General features: G+C 45.8%; 1 protein-coding gene across 6 annotated transcripts in view; it reads left to right on the top strand.

Moving 5' to 3' along the window:
• LOC121527127 (histone-lysine N-methyltransferase 2C-like) overlaps positions 1-17376 on the top strand; it is a 119937-nt gene that overhangs the window by 21809 nt on the left and 80752 nt on the right. For all 6 annotated transcript variants that reach the window (XM_041813858.1, XM_041813859.1, XM_041813857.1 and 3 more), the window contains 8 exons: positions 146-4569; positions 5359-5538; positions 5901-6820; positions 7159-7266; positions 12846-12971; positions 16107-16229; positions 16318-16419; positions 16562-16666. In XM_041813858.1, coding sequence (XP_041669792.1) covers positions 146-4569; positions 5359-5538; positions 5901-6820; positions 7159-7266; positions 12846-12971; positions 16107-16229; positions 16318-16419; positions 16562-16666 — 6088 coding nt within the window. The remainder of the gene's footprint in view (positions 1-145; positions 4570-5358; positions 5539-5900; positions 6821-7158; positions 7267-12845; positions 12972-16106; positions 16230-16317; positions 16420-16561; positions 16667-17376) is intronic.

Raw genomic sequence — 17376 nt, 5'->3', positions numbered from 1 at the left:
AGGACATGTTTTCATGGAAACGTATGCTGGAATATGATTATCCAGGAGTGAAATGTGGTTAGAATGTTGGTTTCTGGAAAGTTATGGCTCAGAAATTTCTCTCACATTCTTCTTCTGTAATAATGACTTGAATTAAACCTTTCAGGTGTGTCCACACGGCGTGTATTGTCCAGGCGGGGGAGGGCAGGGCAGGGTCTGAAGATTACATCTGCTCCACCTGCAGACCTCAGGAGGAAGAACCAATCCCATACAGTCCTCCCCTGGCCTTGCAAAGTCCCACTGAGGCACCGACCACTAGCATTTTACAACCACCAAATCCAAATCACACAGAAGCTCCACCCATCTCATGTACCGCTCGCAGCCCGGTCCAGCTCACCTGTTCTGAGCTGCCACAAAGTCCTGCCAAGACTTTCAGTGAACCAGTGCATCCAAGTCCTGTGCCATCTCAACCAGATTCACCACAGCCCCCGCTTAGTCCTGAGCCATCTCATCCTGATCCCAAAGAGGCCCACCAAAGTCCTGCACTTAGCCCCAATCGAACGGAGAGTTCTGCAGAGTCTTTAGCTGATCAAACAGAGCTTCCAGAGAGTTCTGAACCATCTCTTCCTGATCTGGCAGAACTCCAGGAAAGTCCTGTGCAATCCCATTTAGAAAGTCCTACACAACCCTGCCCACAAAGTCCTGCACAGTCTCAACATGAACATACTGAGCTCCAACAAAGTCCTGTGCTATCGCATCCTGAACATAAAGAGCTCACAGAAGATCCTAGATCATCTCAACCTGATCACACAGAGCTCCCACAGGATCCTAGATTATCGTACCCCGATTCTATTGAGCGCCTGCCTAGTCCTGCACCATCTCACTCTGATCCCATTGAGCGCCAGCCTAGTCCTGCACCATCTCACTCTGATCCCATTGAGCACCAACCTAGTCCTGCACCATCTCACCCTGATCCCACAGAACTCAAGCAAAGTCCTGCTCCATCCATCTCAGAGCCCCAGCAAATTCCATCACCAACTCATTCTCATCGAAAAGAGCTGCAGCTAAGCCAACCCCCGTCTTCTCCCCATCAGACAGAACTTGAGACATGTCCTTCACCATCTCCTCTGGAGTCTCCTGAAATCCAACAAAGCCCTGGTTTGCCTCACCTGGATCCATCAGAGCTCCAAAAAAGTCCTCCCCAGGCTCACCTTGACCCCTCTGAGCCCCCCAAAAGTCCTTCCCAATCTCAACTGGAACCTTCAGAACTTCAGAGAAGTCCTGCCCAATCTCACCCGGATCCCTCAGAACTCCAACAAAGCCCCCCTCAGTCTCATCTGGATCCCTCAGAATGCCAACTTAGTCCTGCCCAGTCTCACCAGGAACCTGTAGAACTCCAGCAGAGTCCTGCCCAGTCTCACCCAGATCCTTCAGAACTCACTCAAAGTCCACCCCAATCTTACCAGTCCCCTTCAGAGCTCCATCAGAGTCCTGCCCAGTGTCACCCAGAGCTCCAGGAGAGTCCTGGGACCTCTTTCTCTGATCCAACAGAATCCCCGCAAAGTCCTGTCCAGTCCAACCCTGACCAAGCAGGACACCAGGAAAGTCCTGTAGTATCTCACCCTGGCCAAATTGATCCACCACAAAGCCCAGCACCATCTCATCTGGACTCCCCAGGGCTCCAAGAAACCACTGGGCTACTTGACCCAGGTGCTGAAGAAGAACAGGAAAGCCACATCCCGTCTCACCTTTGTCCAGCAGAGCTTCCACAAAGCCCCATGCAGACTGACACTGATTCAACAAAACACTCTAAAAGTCCCCTGCCTCTCCCTCCTAGTCCTGCTGAACAGCAACAAAGCTCTCCCCATGTGACTTCAGCACAGGATCAGGATAGTCCTGACCCCATCAGTTGCACTTCCTCTAACCCTACCCACATTTCCTCTCATGATCATCTTATGACCACAGAGTCTGAGCTGAGTCCCACACCAGGTAGTCCCATGTCTTGTAGCCATGTACATTCCACTCACAGCTCTCCACACCACAGTCCGACACGGGTAGGTCTGAGTCCTGTCCACTTTCAGCCAGTGCCTGCAGAGCCACAGCACAGCCCTCCACCCCATAGTCCTATGCAGGACGCTCCACAGACCCAGCTAGACAGACCATGTAGTCCTACAAACATCACCACACAGCCTCAACTCAGTCCCCCACAGACGCCTCATAGTCAGACGCCTCATAGTCCTGCACAAGTCACCTCACACTCACACAGTCCTGCACAGGAAACTGAACCTACACTGGACCAGAAGAGCCCTGGATTGAGCAGCCCTGCAAAGCTGTGTCCTGGAGCTACCCATGACAAGTCTACACTGGACCAGGACCTCTTACCAGCCTACTGCAGGTCTACCAAGAAAGCAAGAAGACGTGCCTCACTGAGTCCCGTTTCAGCTCCATGTAGCCCATCACAGTCCCCGTTCAGAGCTGCACCATGTAGTCTGTCACAGCCTGCGAGTCCAGCACAGGCGCACTCTTCACAGCCTGATGAGCCTTCACAGCTTAGCCTTCTTCCAAGAGTTGCCAAGGAATGCAACCAACCCAGATCCACAGAGATGAAGTCCTTGGAACAGAGCACCATGCAGCTGAGTCTGAACCTCAAAGGCCAAACACTGGAAAGTAGCCCCGACCCTGATCTGCTCACCCCTAGGATGCATAGCATGGATGCTGAACTCCCAAATCTTAACCCTGCTCAGATTACCACCCTCAGTCCAGAGCAGGCTAGCCCCCTTTGTGTCCCATTCACTCCCGCACCAGAAAGCCTTGTTCACATGAGCACTTCAACAGAACACAGTAGCCTAACATGCTCACCTTCTCCTGATGAGCCGGAGGAACTTCCTCCCCTAGCTAGCTGCGTTCATCAGAGTCCTTCTTGTGACAGCCAATCACGCTGCACAGAAGCCAACGAAGGTAGCCCGGTACATATCCATCAAAGCTCAGCTACTGCTAGCCCCAGCCATGCCAGTAAGATGCCTACCAGCCCTGCTGACTCTTTCCAGGCCTGTTCTAGCCTCACGGGGACTAGCCCTGTCACTGCAGAGATGAGCCCCTCAACAGCGCCGGCTGAACCTGCCCAGTCCATCTCAGGCCAGGAGTCTGAGGAGGCTGTGGAAAGCAGTAGTCCCTTTATTCATTCAGAGACTTGCCCAAGTCCTCCTCAGTCCATAGTAAACTCTGTTCCCTCTAGCCCTACTCATACTAGCACAGTCCACGCAGAAGCTAACGTTGATCACGATGCCATGGACTCGGTGGATGTTCAAGAGATAAGTCCCACCCATACTGGTCAGTCAAGCCCCTCAATGGTCCAAAGTACCTGTAGGCCTTCCCAGACCCCTCCGGTACAGCTGAGCCCCCGTCCAAGTCCAGCTAGCTTTAGTCCTTCACACTGTAGTTTGACTGATACTAGCCCGGCTTGGAGCTCTGTTAGCCACAGTCTGGACCACATTGGCCAGACACAATCCTGCACTGCTGGCATACCTGATGTTGGCGACATCCATAGTCCACCTGGGTCTAGTCCTGCTGGTCAAGCTAGTCCTGTTCACATACATTGCACCTCTAGTAGTGCCTACTCAGGCCAAGTCCAAAGAGCATCACCCTCATTAGCTAACAGCAGCCCTGCACATGCTCCTGTTGCTTGTGTTAGTCCACCTCACAGTCCACTTCAGGCCAGTGAAACGTATCATAGTCCTGCAGGTAGTCCCCACTATAATCCACCTCCTGACACTGGAACCAGCCCTGGTCTCCCTGTGGTACAGCACAGCCCTGTTCTAGCCAGTTCAGCTTTACATGAGGACAACATGGCCAGCTCACAAGTCCAGAGCCCCGTTCTTCCTGATGAGGTCCAGCTGGGATCTGGTCTGACTGAACCTCCAGACAGTATTAGGCTGCAGAGTCCAACATCTGCAAGTCCTCTTGTTGAGGATTCTTGTTCTGGTAGTCCCAACCAAGCTAATCTTTGCCAGGCTGTCCAGTCCCCAGCTAGTCCTGCCCAGGCCATGGACAGGTCTGCAGCTGAAGCTCAACCAAGCACCGCCCTTGAAATCCCCTGCAGTCAAAGACCGTGCACCCCTACTTCTTCCACTCAGACTAGTCTGAGCCATGCTAGCCCTTCCCTTTCTGGTCTGGATCAGGATAGCACTACAATGCCTAGCTCCAGCCTCACTGTTACCAGTCCCCCAAGCTCTGCCCTCTCACACACCAGCCCTCCTCAAACCTGCCCACCTACTTCACAAGCTAGCTCTGTGTACAGTAGCCCAGCTGGCCCCTTGGACTCAGGAGACATACAGGCCAGCACTAGTCCTGGCCCTACATCGTTTGAAGCAAGTTCTAGTCCATGTATTGCAAGTCCTGTGCTCTCAAGAGCTTATCCTAGTCCTGGTCCCGTTAGTCCTACGCAGTGTGAGACAAGTCCAGGTCCTGTCACCTTTGTGCAGTATGAAACCAGTCCCAATACTGGTTCCCTTGGCCTCGTGCAGGCTGATACTGGTCCCTCCAGACTGCAAAAAGACACTCCAACAGAGGGCGAGTCTGCAGCCACACAGGGTGAGTGACTAAGGCTCAGTTCCAGTATGACCCTTGCACTCCTACTTAGCCCTACTGCTACATTTTTCACTTTAGTCTCAGGGTTACATAGCCCATTTAACAGAGAATTTCCAGAGGTACACTCCAAACCAGGTGCTATGGGAAATCTCCCAGAATGCCTTGGGAATCATCAGGCCCAAAATTTTTTTGATTAATTAATTAATTAATTAATTTGGATCCTCATTAGCCACTACCTAAGTAGCAACTACTCTTTCTCGGGTCCACAAAGAAAGACACTAAACATTCATGTAGATTTCAATGATAAAAGTCCAAACAGGAAAAACACACAAGATTTTAAAATCATGATTAAAACAAGAATAAGGAAGACAATACAAATGCAATTACAATAACAATACAATAAAATCCAGTCTACAGTTGTCTAGCCAGTCTAAGGTTATCACAATGTTTGTTTACTCTCAAAACCTTCTTTTAAAATAACAATTTCTGTCACTCTGAGGTTTCAAAAAGTGTTGAAGTCAGGCAAACCCCAGCATGACATGCATCAACATGTATGAGCAGCTTAGAGTGTACCCGGTGGTGTGAATGTAAACGTTCAGGCCTTAGAACTGCTTCATATTGGACATGGACTTGTATTTTTGCTGCTGTGGCATTATACAAGATTGACATGACCACAAACAAGTCAAAGGTTAAATTTTTGGTATCATGATAAGTCTCCTCTCCTTTTTATGAATGGAGATGAATTCAAAGATTTGTTTTTTCTGATTTTAGAATTTCTTTGTTTTCATTTAGATGTCAGCATGTTGGATGAGCAGGAACAGCCAGCGCAGGAGAGGAGGACTGAGGAGGAAGAGGAGGAGGGCAATGAAGCTCCGCAGCTGCAGCAGGAGGAGCAGGAGGAGCATCAGATGACAAAGAGGAGTCCTGAGAGGACAGAGGTCAGAGGAGAGGAGGACATCTGTGTGTCTGCAGGTAGGAAACACATGAAATATTTTTAAATGTCTTTTAATTATGAAAAATAGAAGATAGACAACATATCATTATGTCTGTTGTGAATAAAACACGGGTTTTTGAGATTTGATAATCGCCGCCTTATGTTTAAATAACATTTTACATAGCGCCCCAACTTTTTTGGAGTTGTTGTCGTACTTCATTTTCCCATTAAAACTCTTGTCCAGAAGAAAGCAGCATTACAATGCAACTAAACATGGAAGTTTGGCGTGTCAAGGCAGAATCAGCCAATCAGAGACGTCGCTGTGGTGCTCTAGGATTGTGGGTAATGTAGTGCTGCTGATGTTGATTAAGAAAGGGGAACTCTCTCCCTCTGTTCGCAGGAGTCCAGCAGGAACATCAGTCTCCTCCTCACCCCCGCGCTGCCTCCCCCGTCCTCCCACCATCCGTTCCCTCAGCCTCACCCCCTCAGCAGCCCTCCTGCCCCCCTTCACCTTTACCTCCTCCTTCTCCCTACAGAGCTCCCTCCCCCTCCTCTCCTCACAGGACTGCCTTACTCCCCTCTTGTTCCCCCCATACGCCACCTCCTCCCCCCTCTCCTCTGAAGGACCGCCTACTGGAGGAAGAGCTGGCCAATCAGGGAGCAGCTGGGACAGCGATGCTGGAGGAGGAAACTCTTCCCTGTGATGATGGGAGCCAATCAGAGAGCCTGTTTGAACCCACCAAAGAGAAGCACCAATCACACGCTGAGCGTTCAGAGGAGCAGCAGGAGGAGACGACTGAAACATCAGAGCCAGCAGCATCGGCTGTTAATGAGATGGTAGATCAACAGCCAATCAGAGAGCAGCAGAGTATAGGGGAGGGGGAGAGGGTTACAGAAGAAGAGGAGCAGCGTGAGGAGGAGGAGGAGGAGGAGGTGATGAAGGGAGCTGATCAGGAGGATCAATCAGACATAGAGGAGGAGGATCCAGTGAGCCCTGTCCTGGATCTGGACCCGTCTCTAGACATGGAGGTGATGGAGCTGATGGCCTCCTCCTCTCCCCCCCCCTCCCTCCTCCACCTCACCTCCCCCAGCCCTCCTCCTTTCTCCCGCCGGGGTAAAGGTCGGGCCCTCAGAGCTCCTCCCAGCTCCTCCAGACCTTCAGATGACCTCTCCATCCGTCTGAGACAGTCTCCCTTCTCCACGGAGGCCTCACCAGAGACCTCCCCCATCAGGACGCCCATCACGCCGCCTCCTCTGTCCCCACCCTCACATGCTCACCGAGCCTCCCCCCTCTCCAGGGAGTCTCCTCCTCTCTCAAAGGTACACACAGGAAGAACACAGTGACCCTGTTTACCTGGGTCATTAACATCCGTGCTGGGCTGTCAGTGCCACACTTACACCTGCTGGTGGACTACTGCAGATCATGCCAGCTAACATGTTTGCATCCACACCACTGATCAGGTTGAAATAAAGACATCGCAGACCACCTCTGTCAGACTGAGCTCTGAGATATCAAACCATTTCCAATTCACTCAGAGCATCAAGATTTACGACTCAGTGTCTGATTAGCCAGCATGGATGTTAATGATGGTGCAAACAGGGTCAGCATCTCCCCTCCTCCTCGTCTCTTCTTTGTAACTGACCTTTTTGTTTCCCAGCCCCAGGCCCCGCTCACCACAGTGCTGCCCCTCACTCCTAAAATCGGCATGGGGAAACCGGCCATCTCCAAGAGGAAGTTCTCCCCGGGCAGAGCCAGGATCAAACAGGTGTGTGACCTTTAACCCCCTCTGCTCCTGACCCATTCAGACCACCTAAAAACAGCCACTCCATCGCTCTCTACGACCACACCACTGATGATAAAAACGGGCATTTAAGCCCACAGAGATGTTGGTCTGGCCTCAGCTTCTTACTTTGTGTTATCGTGGGACTTAACCCTTAAGAGATCTTTTTCAGTTTTGTATTGTCAAGCCAGTTTGGCTGTGTTGAATGAATATAGCTCATATATGCCAGAGGACATTAATTTTTAAAAATGTGAAGCATTTTCCTTTCCGTTCCTTAGTTAGCCTTAAATGGCTAAGCTACACAAAAACCGACATTTATCCATGGAAAATGACATTTTTCATCCCACATTTACCACAACATGAACTCATGCATTCCTTTATGTTAGGGCAGTGACCATTTTGCCACCTTTCATGCATTTAATTTACCCTTTGTCATTAAATACCACTTTTTTCTTACTTTTTTGCCCATTTTTGCAACTTTTTTTTCCTACTTTTTCCCACTTTTATCCCATTTTTGGGGTTGTACAGTTTTTGTTCCTGCCCCTTTTAACCCATTGAATTTACCCTTTGTCATTAAATACCACTTTTTTTCCTAGTTTTTGGCCAATTTTAGCCACTTCTTTTTTGCCACTTTTATCCCATTTTTGCCCTTTTCACCATTTTTTTACCACTTTTGACCCATTTAAGCTACCTTCTGCCATTTAATACCACTTCTTTCCTATTTTTTACTAAGTTTTTGCCACTTTTGGACCATTTTTGCTACCTGTAACTCATTTTTTTGTCACTTCTCACCCATTTTTGCTACTTTCTCACTCTTTTCCACCTTTTCCTCCCCAATTTTGCCAATTTTCACCCATTTTTTTGCTTTTTGACCATTTTTGCCACCTTTAACTTTTTGGTATTGCTACGTCAAGCCATTTTTGCCACTTCCCTACTTAGATTGTAGCTCTTGCAAAGGTATTTTTCAACAGTTTGGCTCTTTGGTTGAGTAGGGTTAAGTAACACTGTGTTAGGGTTTCATTTTTGACTACTAGCTGTTATTTTGAATTTTGATGTTTGTCCACCAGATGGCGCTACTTTTTCCTTTTCAAAGCATGCTGCAAAATTTCCCACTTTCAGCTGTTTTCTGTAAGGGTGCCTCAATACTGACATGATAAGTGTGTGTAACTGCTGATGTTGGCTAATGGTGTGTGTGTTTAAAAAAGTATGGATGTGTAATTTATTTTAGTTTTCTGATTTTGTTCTATTATAACAGTGGAGTTGTGTAGACATACTGGCCTTTAGAGGGTTAAAATCCCCAAAATATAATTAATATTCGGTCCGTGTATTTCAGGCTAAAGTAGTTTTCAAAGACTGACTCGGTTAAAGTGGAAAAAAATATAATATTTTCAGTTTTTATTGCAGTTTTTATGGCAAATGCATGAGGATATTAAAGGAACTCTGATGCGTTAAACGATTACTCTTCTTTCAGCACCTAAACCACAGGAATAAAGGAAGCTGCAGACAAATGCCTCATGTGTCGCTGGGATAAATTGTCTGATTTTGGTGTTTGTGGAGAGATGTAGCAGCTGTTTGGGGTTAAGAAGAAGCTCGATCTCTGAATAGATTCTTCCTGTACTGTCACTCACTTAGGCTCAGACACATCTCGCACTTTGACCCCTACTCCTCAGTTTCCAGAGCCCGCGAGGTATTCTCAGTACGATTCATGCAGAGTCATGCATGGTAGACAGGAAAGATGACATGCCACCTGTGTTAATGAAAACCATGGTAAAACCCCACTCTGATTAAGCCCTCACCAAGAGGATTATGGGAAATATTTAACATCTTTGTTTAGGAGTCAGTGAAACATCATAGAGTTGTTCCTGTGAACCCTCCCCTCCTCCTCCTCACCTGACACTCACTGAACCTGCTGCATCCATTCTCTCTATTCTTCAGCATGGACACAACACGCTAAAGTACACACGCACACGGAGGTCATGGCATGGGGCTGTCTGAAGCGGTTTCTTTTTCTGTGTGTGTCAGTGAAAGTGTGAATGTTTTGGAAGGCAGCAGGAGGAGTCTGAAGTGATGTTTCTATTGATTAGGAATACGTGATACTTGATTTGTAATGATTTTGAATATGCTGATATTTCCAATCATACACACTGATAATGCTATTTAAATAAAGTTCAGAAATTAAACTTTATTCCTTAACAAAGAAAATGACTTCAACCCTTGTCTGTTGGTACTTACTATAACTGAAACACTTGCTTGTTCATAGGACTGATGCTTATATCTAATAAAGAATATTTACAGCTGATGTAGGCCCATATTTACGACTGATGAAGGCCCATGTTTACAGCTGATGTAGGCCCATGTTTATAGCTGATGTAGGCCTATATTTACAGCTGATGTAGGCCCATGTTTACCGATGATGTAGGCCCATATTTACAGTTGATGTAGGCCCATATTTACAACTGATGTAGGCCCATATTTACAACTGATGTAGGCCCATATTTACAGTTGATGTAGGCCCATATTTACAACTGATGTAGGCCCATATTTACAGCTGATGTAGGCCCATATTTACAGCTGATGTAGGCCCATATTTACAATTGATGTAGGCCCATATTTACAACTGATGTAGGCCCATGTTTACCGATGATGTAGGCCCATGTTTACAGCTGATGTAGGCCCATGTTTACAGCTGATGTAGGCCCATGTTTACGCCTGATGTAGGCCCATGTTTACACCTGATGTAGGCCCATGTTTACAGCTGATGTAGGCCCATGTTTACAGCTGATGTAGGCCCATATTTACAGCTGATGTAGGCCCATGTTTACACCTGATGTAGGCCCATGTTTACACCTGATGTAGGCCCATGTTTACAGCTGATGTAGGCCCATGTTTACAGCTGATGTAGGCCCATATTTACAGCTGATGTAGGCCCATGTTTACGCCTGATGTAGGCCCATGTTTACAGCTGATGTAGGCCCATGTTTACAGCTGATGTAGGCCCATGTTTACAGCTGATGTAGGCCCATGTTTACAGCTGGTGTAGGCCCATATTTACAACTGATGTAGGCCCATGTTTACCGATGATGTAGGCCCATGTTTACAGCTGATGTAGGCCCATGTTTACCGATGATGTAGGCCCATATTTACAACTGATGTAGGCCCATATTTACAACTGATGTAGGCCCATGTTTACAGCTGATGTAGGCCCATATTTACAGCTGATGTAGGCCCATGTTTACCGATGATGTAGGCCCATGTTTACCGATGATGTAGGCCCATGTTTACCGATGATGTAGGCCCATATTTACAGCTGATGTAGGCCCATGTTTACAACTGATGTAGGCCCATGTTTACCGATGATGTAGGCCCATGTTTACCGATGATGTAGGCCCATGTTTACAGCTGATGTAGGCCCATGTTTACAACTGATGTAGGCCCATATTTACAGCTGATTTAGGCCCATATTTACAGCTGATGTAGGCCCATGTTTACGCCTGATGTAGGCCCATGTTTACACCTGATGTAGGCCCATGTTTACAGCTGATGTAGGCCCATGTTTACAGCTGATGTAGGCCCATATTTACAGCTGATGTAGGCCCATGTTTACACCTGATGTAGGCCCATGTTTACACCTGATGTAGGCCCATGTTTACAGCTGATGTAGGCCCATGTTTACAGCTGATGTAGGCCCATATTTACAGCTGATGTAGGCCCATGTTTACGCCTGATGTAGGCCCATGTTTACACCTGATGTAGGCCCATGTTTACACCTGATGTAGGCCCATGTTTACAACTGATGTAGGCCCATATTTACAGCTGGTGTAGGCCCATATTTACAACTGATGTAGGCCCATGTTTACCGATGATGTAGGCCCATGTTTACAGCTGATGTAGGCCCATGTTTACCGATGATGTAGGCCCATGTTTACGGCTGATGTAGGCCCATATTTACAACTGATGTAGGCCCATGTTTACAGCTGATGTAGGCCCATGTTTACAGCTGATGTAGGCCCATGTTTACCGATGATGTAGGCCCATGTTTACCGATGATGTAGGCCCATATTTACAGCTGATGTAGGCCCATATTTACAGCTGATGTAGGCCCATATTTACAACTGATGTAGGCCCATGTTTACAGCTGATGTAGGCCCATGTTTACCGATGATGTAGGCCCATGTTTACAGCTGATGTAGGCCCATATTTACAACTGATGTAGGCCCATATTTACAGCTGATTTAGGCCCATATTTACAGCTGATGTAGGCCCATATTTACAATTGATGTAGGCCCATATTTACAACTGATGTAGGCCCATGTTTACCGATGATGTAGGCCCATATTTACAGCTGATGTAGGCCCATGTTTACAGCTGATGTAGGCCCATATTTACAGCTGATGTAGGCCCATGTTTACGCCTGATGTAGGCCCATGTTTACACCTGATGTAGGCCCATGTTTACAGCTGATGTAGGCCCATGTTTACAGCTGATGTAGGCCCATATTTACAGCTGATGTAGGCCCATGTTTACGCCTGATGTAGGCCCATATTTACACCTGATGTAGGCCCATGTTTACACCTGATGTAGGCCCATGTTTACAGCTGATGTAGGCCCATATTTACAGCTGGTGTAGGCCCATATTTACAACTGATGTAGGCCCATGTTTACCGATGATGTAGGCCCATGTTTACAGCTGATGTAGGCCCATGTTTACCGATGATGTAGGCCCATGTTTACGGCTGATGTAGGCCCATGTTTACAACTGATGTAGGCCCATGTTTACAGCTGATGTAGGCCCATGTTTACAGCTGATGTAGGCCCATGTTTACCGATGATGTAGGCCCATGTTTACCGATGATGTAGGCCCATGTTTACCGATGATGTAGGCCCATATTTACAGCTGATGTAGGCCCATATTTACAACTGATGTAGGCCCATGTTTACAGCTGATGTAGGCCCATGTTTACCGATGATGTAGGCCCATGTTTACCGATGATGTAGGCCCATGTTTACAGCTGATGTAGGCCCATATTTACAACTGATGTAGGCCCATATTTACAGCTGATAAACATGTTTATAACAGATAAATTGATCGTAAGTCTTGATGGTAAAGGTTTTATCTCTATTGATTATTATGTTAAGACTATCATATCCGACATCCCTACAAATTTAACCATGCACAGGTCCCACTACTCTTCCTCATGTATCTTACATCACATCAACAGTTTAAACTCCTCATAGAGTGACTGGATGTGCTGTCAGCCTTTTTGGTCAGCACGTGTCATTGGCATGTTTCAGCATGACGCTTGTTGGCTCCTCCTGGTCTGTGTTTTCCAGTACGAATGCTTGTTTGACTGCATGCTGGTGTCTCATGAAGACTCTCTTTGGTTTTCCTGATTTATTCTCTCCAGTTTCTGTTTGAATTATTTTATTTTGTGGCTGTTGCATTTATGTTACTGCATTTTGTCCCCCACCTCCCCCTCCTCCTCTTCTTACTTTCCCCCGTCACCATTTCTCCACCCTCATTTCACCCACCTTTCTCCTCCTCCTCCTGCTCCTCCCTCACTCAGGGTTCGTGGTGGAGTAATCGCAGGGCAGTGAGCCCCCCCTCGTCCTCCCAGGATTCCATGGGGGAGGGAGGGTGGGACAGCCCTAAACCCCCCCAACAGGACTTCCCTCTCTGGAGCCTGAAAGTGGTAAAGAAGCAAAATCCGACGACTAACCAACTAGTACTGTGTTTTCTCCCACCCTCTCCTCAGGGACGTAACTGTGTCAGAAACAAGCATCCCCTGAAGTCAGCTTGCCTCTCTGTATGCTACAGCATCAGTTACTAACCTCAGCGTACTGTTTACATCTGTGTGCACTATGCCCCTCTGCCTTAACTACCACCGTTGACCACTGTCAACCACCACAGACCACGTAGACCACCGTCGAACCAGTGAAAATCCTCCAATCCTGACCAAACTGCAACCTCTATTGAAAAAGAGCATTTCATCTCATGTCCACTAGAGGCTGTCTTCAGACGCAGCATTAGTGCCATCCACCCCATGTTAAAATGTCCATCTTTACAGCAGAAATAAACAGATGTACTGTTTGGTTCTGAAAACTGTTTTAGTCAGGATAGCTTGTGTCTTTATGGACACACACTGGATGGGGGTGGGGGTTATAACTCATCTGATCTGGTGTGAAGAAGGATACAAGTTTTATGCAATAAGGGGGTGGCTGTTATTGCCACAAGCAAGCTTGAATGCAGAATGCAAGGTGTTGCGTTTTATTGTCTCCAAAGGATGACGTAATCATCAAAGGCAGGGGTGGGATTTTTAATAGACTTCAAAGGATGAAATCATTATCAAAAGCAAGGGTGGGATTTTTAATGGACTTCAAAGAATGACATCATCATCAAAAGCAGGGGTGGGATATTTAATAGACTTCAAAGGATGAAATCATCATTAAAAGCAAGGGTAGGATTTTTAATAGACTTCAAAGGATGACATCATCATTAAAAGCAGGGGTGGGATTTTTAATAGACTTCAAAGGATGAAATCATCATTAAAAGCAAGGGTGGGATTTTTGATAGACTTCAAAGGATGACATCATCATCAAAAGCAAGGGTTGGGTTTTTAATAGACTTCAAAGGATGACGTCATCATCAAAAGCAGGGGTGGGATATTTAATAGATTTCAAAGGATGACATCATCATCAAAAGCAGGGGTGGGATTTTTAATGGACTTCAAAGGATGACATCATCATCAAAATTAAGGGTGGGGTTTTTAATAGACTTCAAAGGATGACATCATCATCAAAAGCAGGGGTGGGATATTTAATAGACTTCAAAGGATGAAATCATCATTAAAAGCAAGGGTAGGATTTTTAATAGACTTCAAAGGATGACATCATCATCAAAAGCAGGGGTGGGATTTTTAATAGTCTTCAAAGGATGACATCATCATCAAAAGCAAGGGTGGGATATTTAATAGACTTCAAAGGATGACATCATCATCAAAAGCAAGGGTGGGGTTTTTAATAGACTTCAAAGGATGATGTCATCATCAAAAGCAGGGGTGGGATATTTAATAGACTTCAAAGGATGACATCATCATCCAAAGCAAGGGTTGGATTTTTAATAGACTTCAAAGGATGACATCATCATCCAAAGCAAGGGTTGGATTTTTAATAGACTTCAAAGGATGACATCATCATCAAAAGCAAGGGTTGGGTTTTTAATAGACCTCAAAGGATGACATCATCATCAAAAGCAGGGGTGGGATTTTTAATGGACTTCAAAGGATGACATCATCATCAAAATTAAGGGTGGGGTTTTTAATAGATTTCAAAGGATGACGTCATCATCAAAAGCAAGGGTGGGGTTTTTAATAGACTTCAAAGGATGACATCATCATCAAAAGCAAGGGTGGGGTTTTTAATAGATTTCAAAGGATGACATCATCATCAAAAGCAGGGGTGGGATTTTTAATGGACTTCAAAGGATGACATCATCATCAAAATTAAGGGTGGGGTTTTTAATAGACTTCAAAGGATGACATCATCATCAAAAGCAGGGGTGGGATATTTAATAGACTTTAAAGGATGAAATCATCATTAAAAGCAAGGGTAGGATTTTTAATAGACTTCAAAGGATGACATCATCATCAAAAGCAGGGGTGGGATTTTTAATAGACTTCAAAGGATGACATCATCATCAAAAGCAAGGGTGGGATATTTAATAGACTTCAAAGGATGAAATCATCATTAAAAGCAAGGGTGGGATTTTTGATAGACTTCAAAGGATGACATCATCATCAAAAGCAAGGGTGGGGTTTTTAATAGACTTCAAAGGATGACGTCATCATCAAAAGCAGGGGTGGGATATTTAATAGACTTCAAAGGATGACATCATCATCCAAAGCAAGGGTTGGATTTTTAATAGACTTCAAAGGATGACGTCATCATCAAAAGCAAGGGTTGGGTTTTTAATAGACCTCAAAGGATGACGTCATCATCAAAAGCAAGGGTGGGGTTTTTAATAGATTTCAAAGGATGACATCATCATCAAAAGCAGGGGTGGGATTTTTAATGGACTTCAAAGGATGACATCATCATCAAAATTAAGGGTGGGGTTTTTAATAGATTTCAAAGGATGACGTCATCATCAAAAGCAAGGGTGGGGTTTTTAATAGACTTCAAAGGATGACATCATCATCAAGCGCAAGGGTGAGATTTTTAATAGACTTCAAAGGATGATGTAATCATCAAAAGCAGGGGTGGGGTTTTTAATAGACTTCAAAGGATGACGTCATCATCAAAAGCAAGGGTGGGATTTTTCGTCCAATGTTTTTCTTATGCTTTAAATCTCTATGTAAGATCCAGTTTGTTTCTTCTGCCCACTACCACTCAATTTCTGACTGTTACAGCCCATCCATTCTCACATTTGCAACATGTCCAAGTCTGCAGCTGCACAGTATCTGACCATTCACCTTTGGATGAACAAATACTGCAATCTGTTATGGCTTTGTCTCTCTCTACACGCTCATGAGTTAGATTTCTTTTCGTCAGTTAGCAGGTGGGCGATAGCGCTGGTTTTTCCTGAACCAAAGTGAGGGGGACTCACAGACTCAGATAGGGTAGATCTGTTTAAAGTAGACATGCACTGATCTACACTGTTGGTAACACACAGTTTATAATGTAAGGCCTGTCAGTAAAGTGGACATGTAGTTTGTTGCTAGTTCTTATTTTCCTCCTCTTTCCACCTTTAATATTCTTCCATCCCTCCTCTCCTCCTCCTCCTTCCCTCTCCCTCTGTCCTCCCTCCGCTCTCTCTCCCTCTCCATCAGGGTCGAGGTTCAGGGTTTCCAGGCAGGAGGAGGTCCAGAGGAGGAGGTGGCGTCGGAGGAGGGCGTGGAGGCAGAGGAAGGAGTCGTCTGAAGACTCAGGATAGTTTTCCTGTCTCCCCTGGAGTAAGATGATGCACATGTAAACACTCATAGATAGTCCAGTATAACACCAGATGTAGTGGTACTGAAGACTGTGGTCTCTCTCTGTCAGTCTGTGTACGTGGAGCCGTTCCAGCCAAAGGAGGAGGAGGAGAACTCCATGCACAACACGGTGGTCATGTTCTCCACCTCGGACCACTTCACCCTCAGACAGGTATGCCTCATCCACTCAGAAATCACTCGCCTTCCTGGGGTCAGTGCTTTTACTTCTCAGTTTTTAGTTGAGGGAATAAATCGGCTGACCGGTAGGACCATTTAATTATTGACTCTATTACTGAGGCTGTGTTTCTGTGTAGGACATGTGTGTGGTGTGTGGAAGCTTCGGTCAGGGTGCTGAAGGCCGACTGTTGGCGTGTTCCCAGTGCGGTCAGTGTTACCATCCCTACTGCGTCAATGTCAAGGTAAGAATGAAAACACACCCACCCAGTCATCAGTAACCACTGAAAATCACTAAATACTGTCACTGGTTTATCTAGGGATGGGTACCATAGCCTCAGTACTTGTCTTTGACTTTTTATGTAATGTTTATCTGCAGCTGTTACACCACTGGATCTGTCGGTCCATGTCTAACACTTTAATTATTGTACAAACATGAAATTGGCAAGTTTTTAGTGACTGGTTCAGTTAAAGTAAAATTATGATTTCAGACTAGGGATGGAAGGCAATGACCGGGGTAATATCTACAATCTTACTGACAGTGCTAAAACACATGCTACACAAGTTACAACAGCATAGCTTCACAATGAAAGAAGGCAGGGCCCAGACTGGCCAGAATGCACAAGGCTAAGATGGAATGTTTTCCAAGCTTAAAAGGATGAAATTATCTTCCTGAAGACTTGTCAGGATAAGGATCTAATCTTTAAAGGACTGTTAAAGAATTTATAAAATGATGTCATCAATGGCAGGGATGGAATGTTTTAGAAACTCTAAAGGATGATATAATGTTTCTAAAGACTTCAAAAGATGACATCATCAATGGCAGGGATGGAATGTTTTATAAACTCTAAAGGATGATATAATTTTTCTAAAGACTTCAAAAGATGACATCATCAATGGCAGGGATGGAATGTTTTATAAACTCTAAAGGATGATATAATTTTTCTAAAGACTT

This window comes from Cheilinus undulatus, linkage group 19 (genome assembly GCF_018320785.1).
Source record: "Cheilinus undulatus linkage group 19, ASM1832078v1, whole genome shotgun sequence".
Classification (NCBI taxonomy): Eukaryota; Metazoa; Chordata; class Actinopteri; order Labriformes; family Labridae; genus Cheilinus; species Cheilinus undulatus.
The sequence above is the reverse complement of the archived record's forward strand: the minus strand, read 5'-3'. Positions and strand labels throughout refer to the sequence as shown.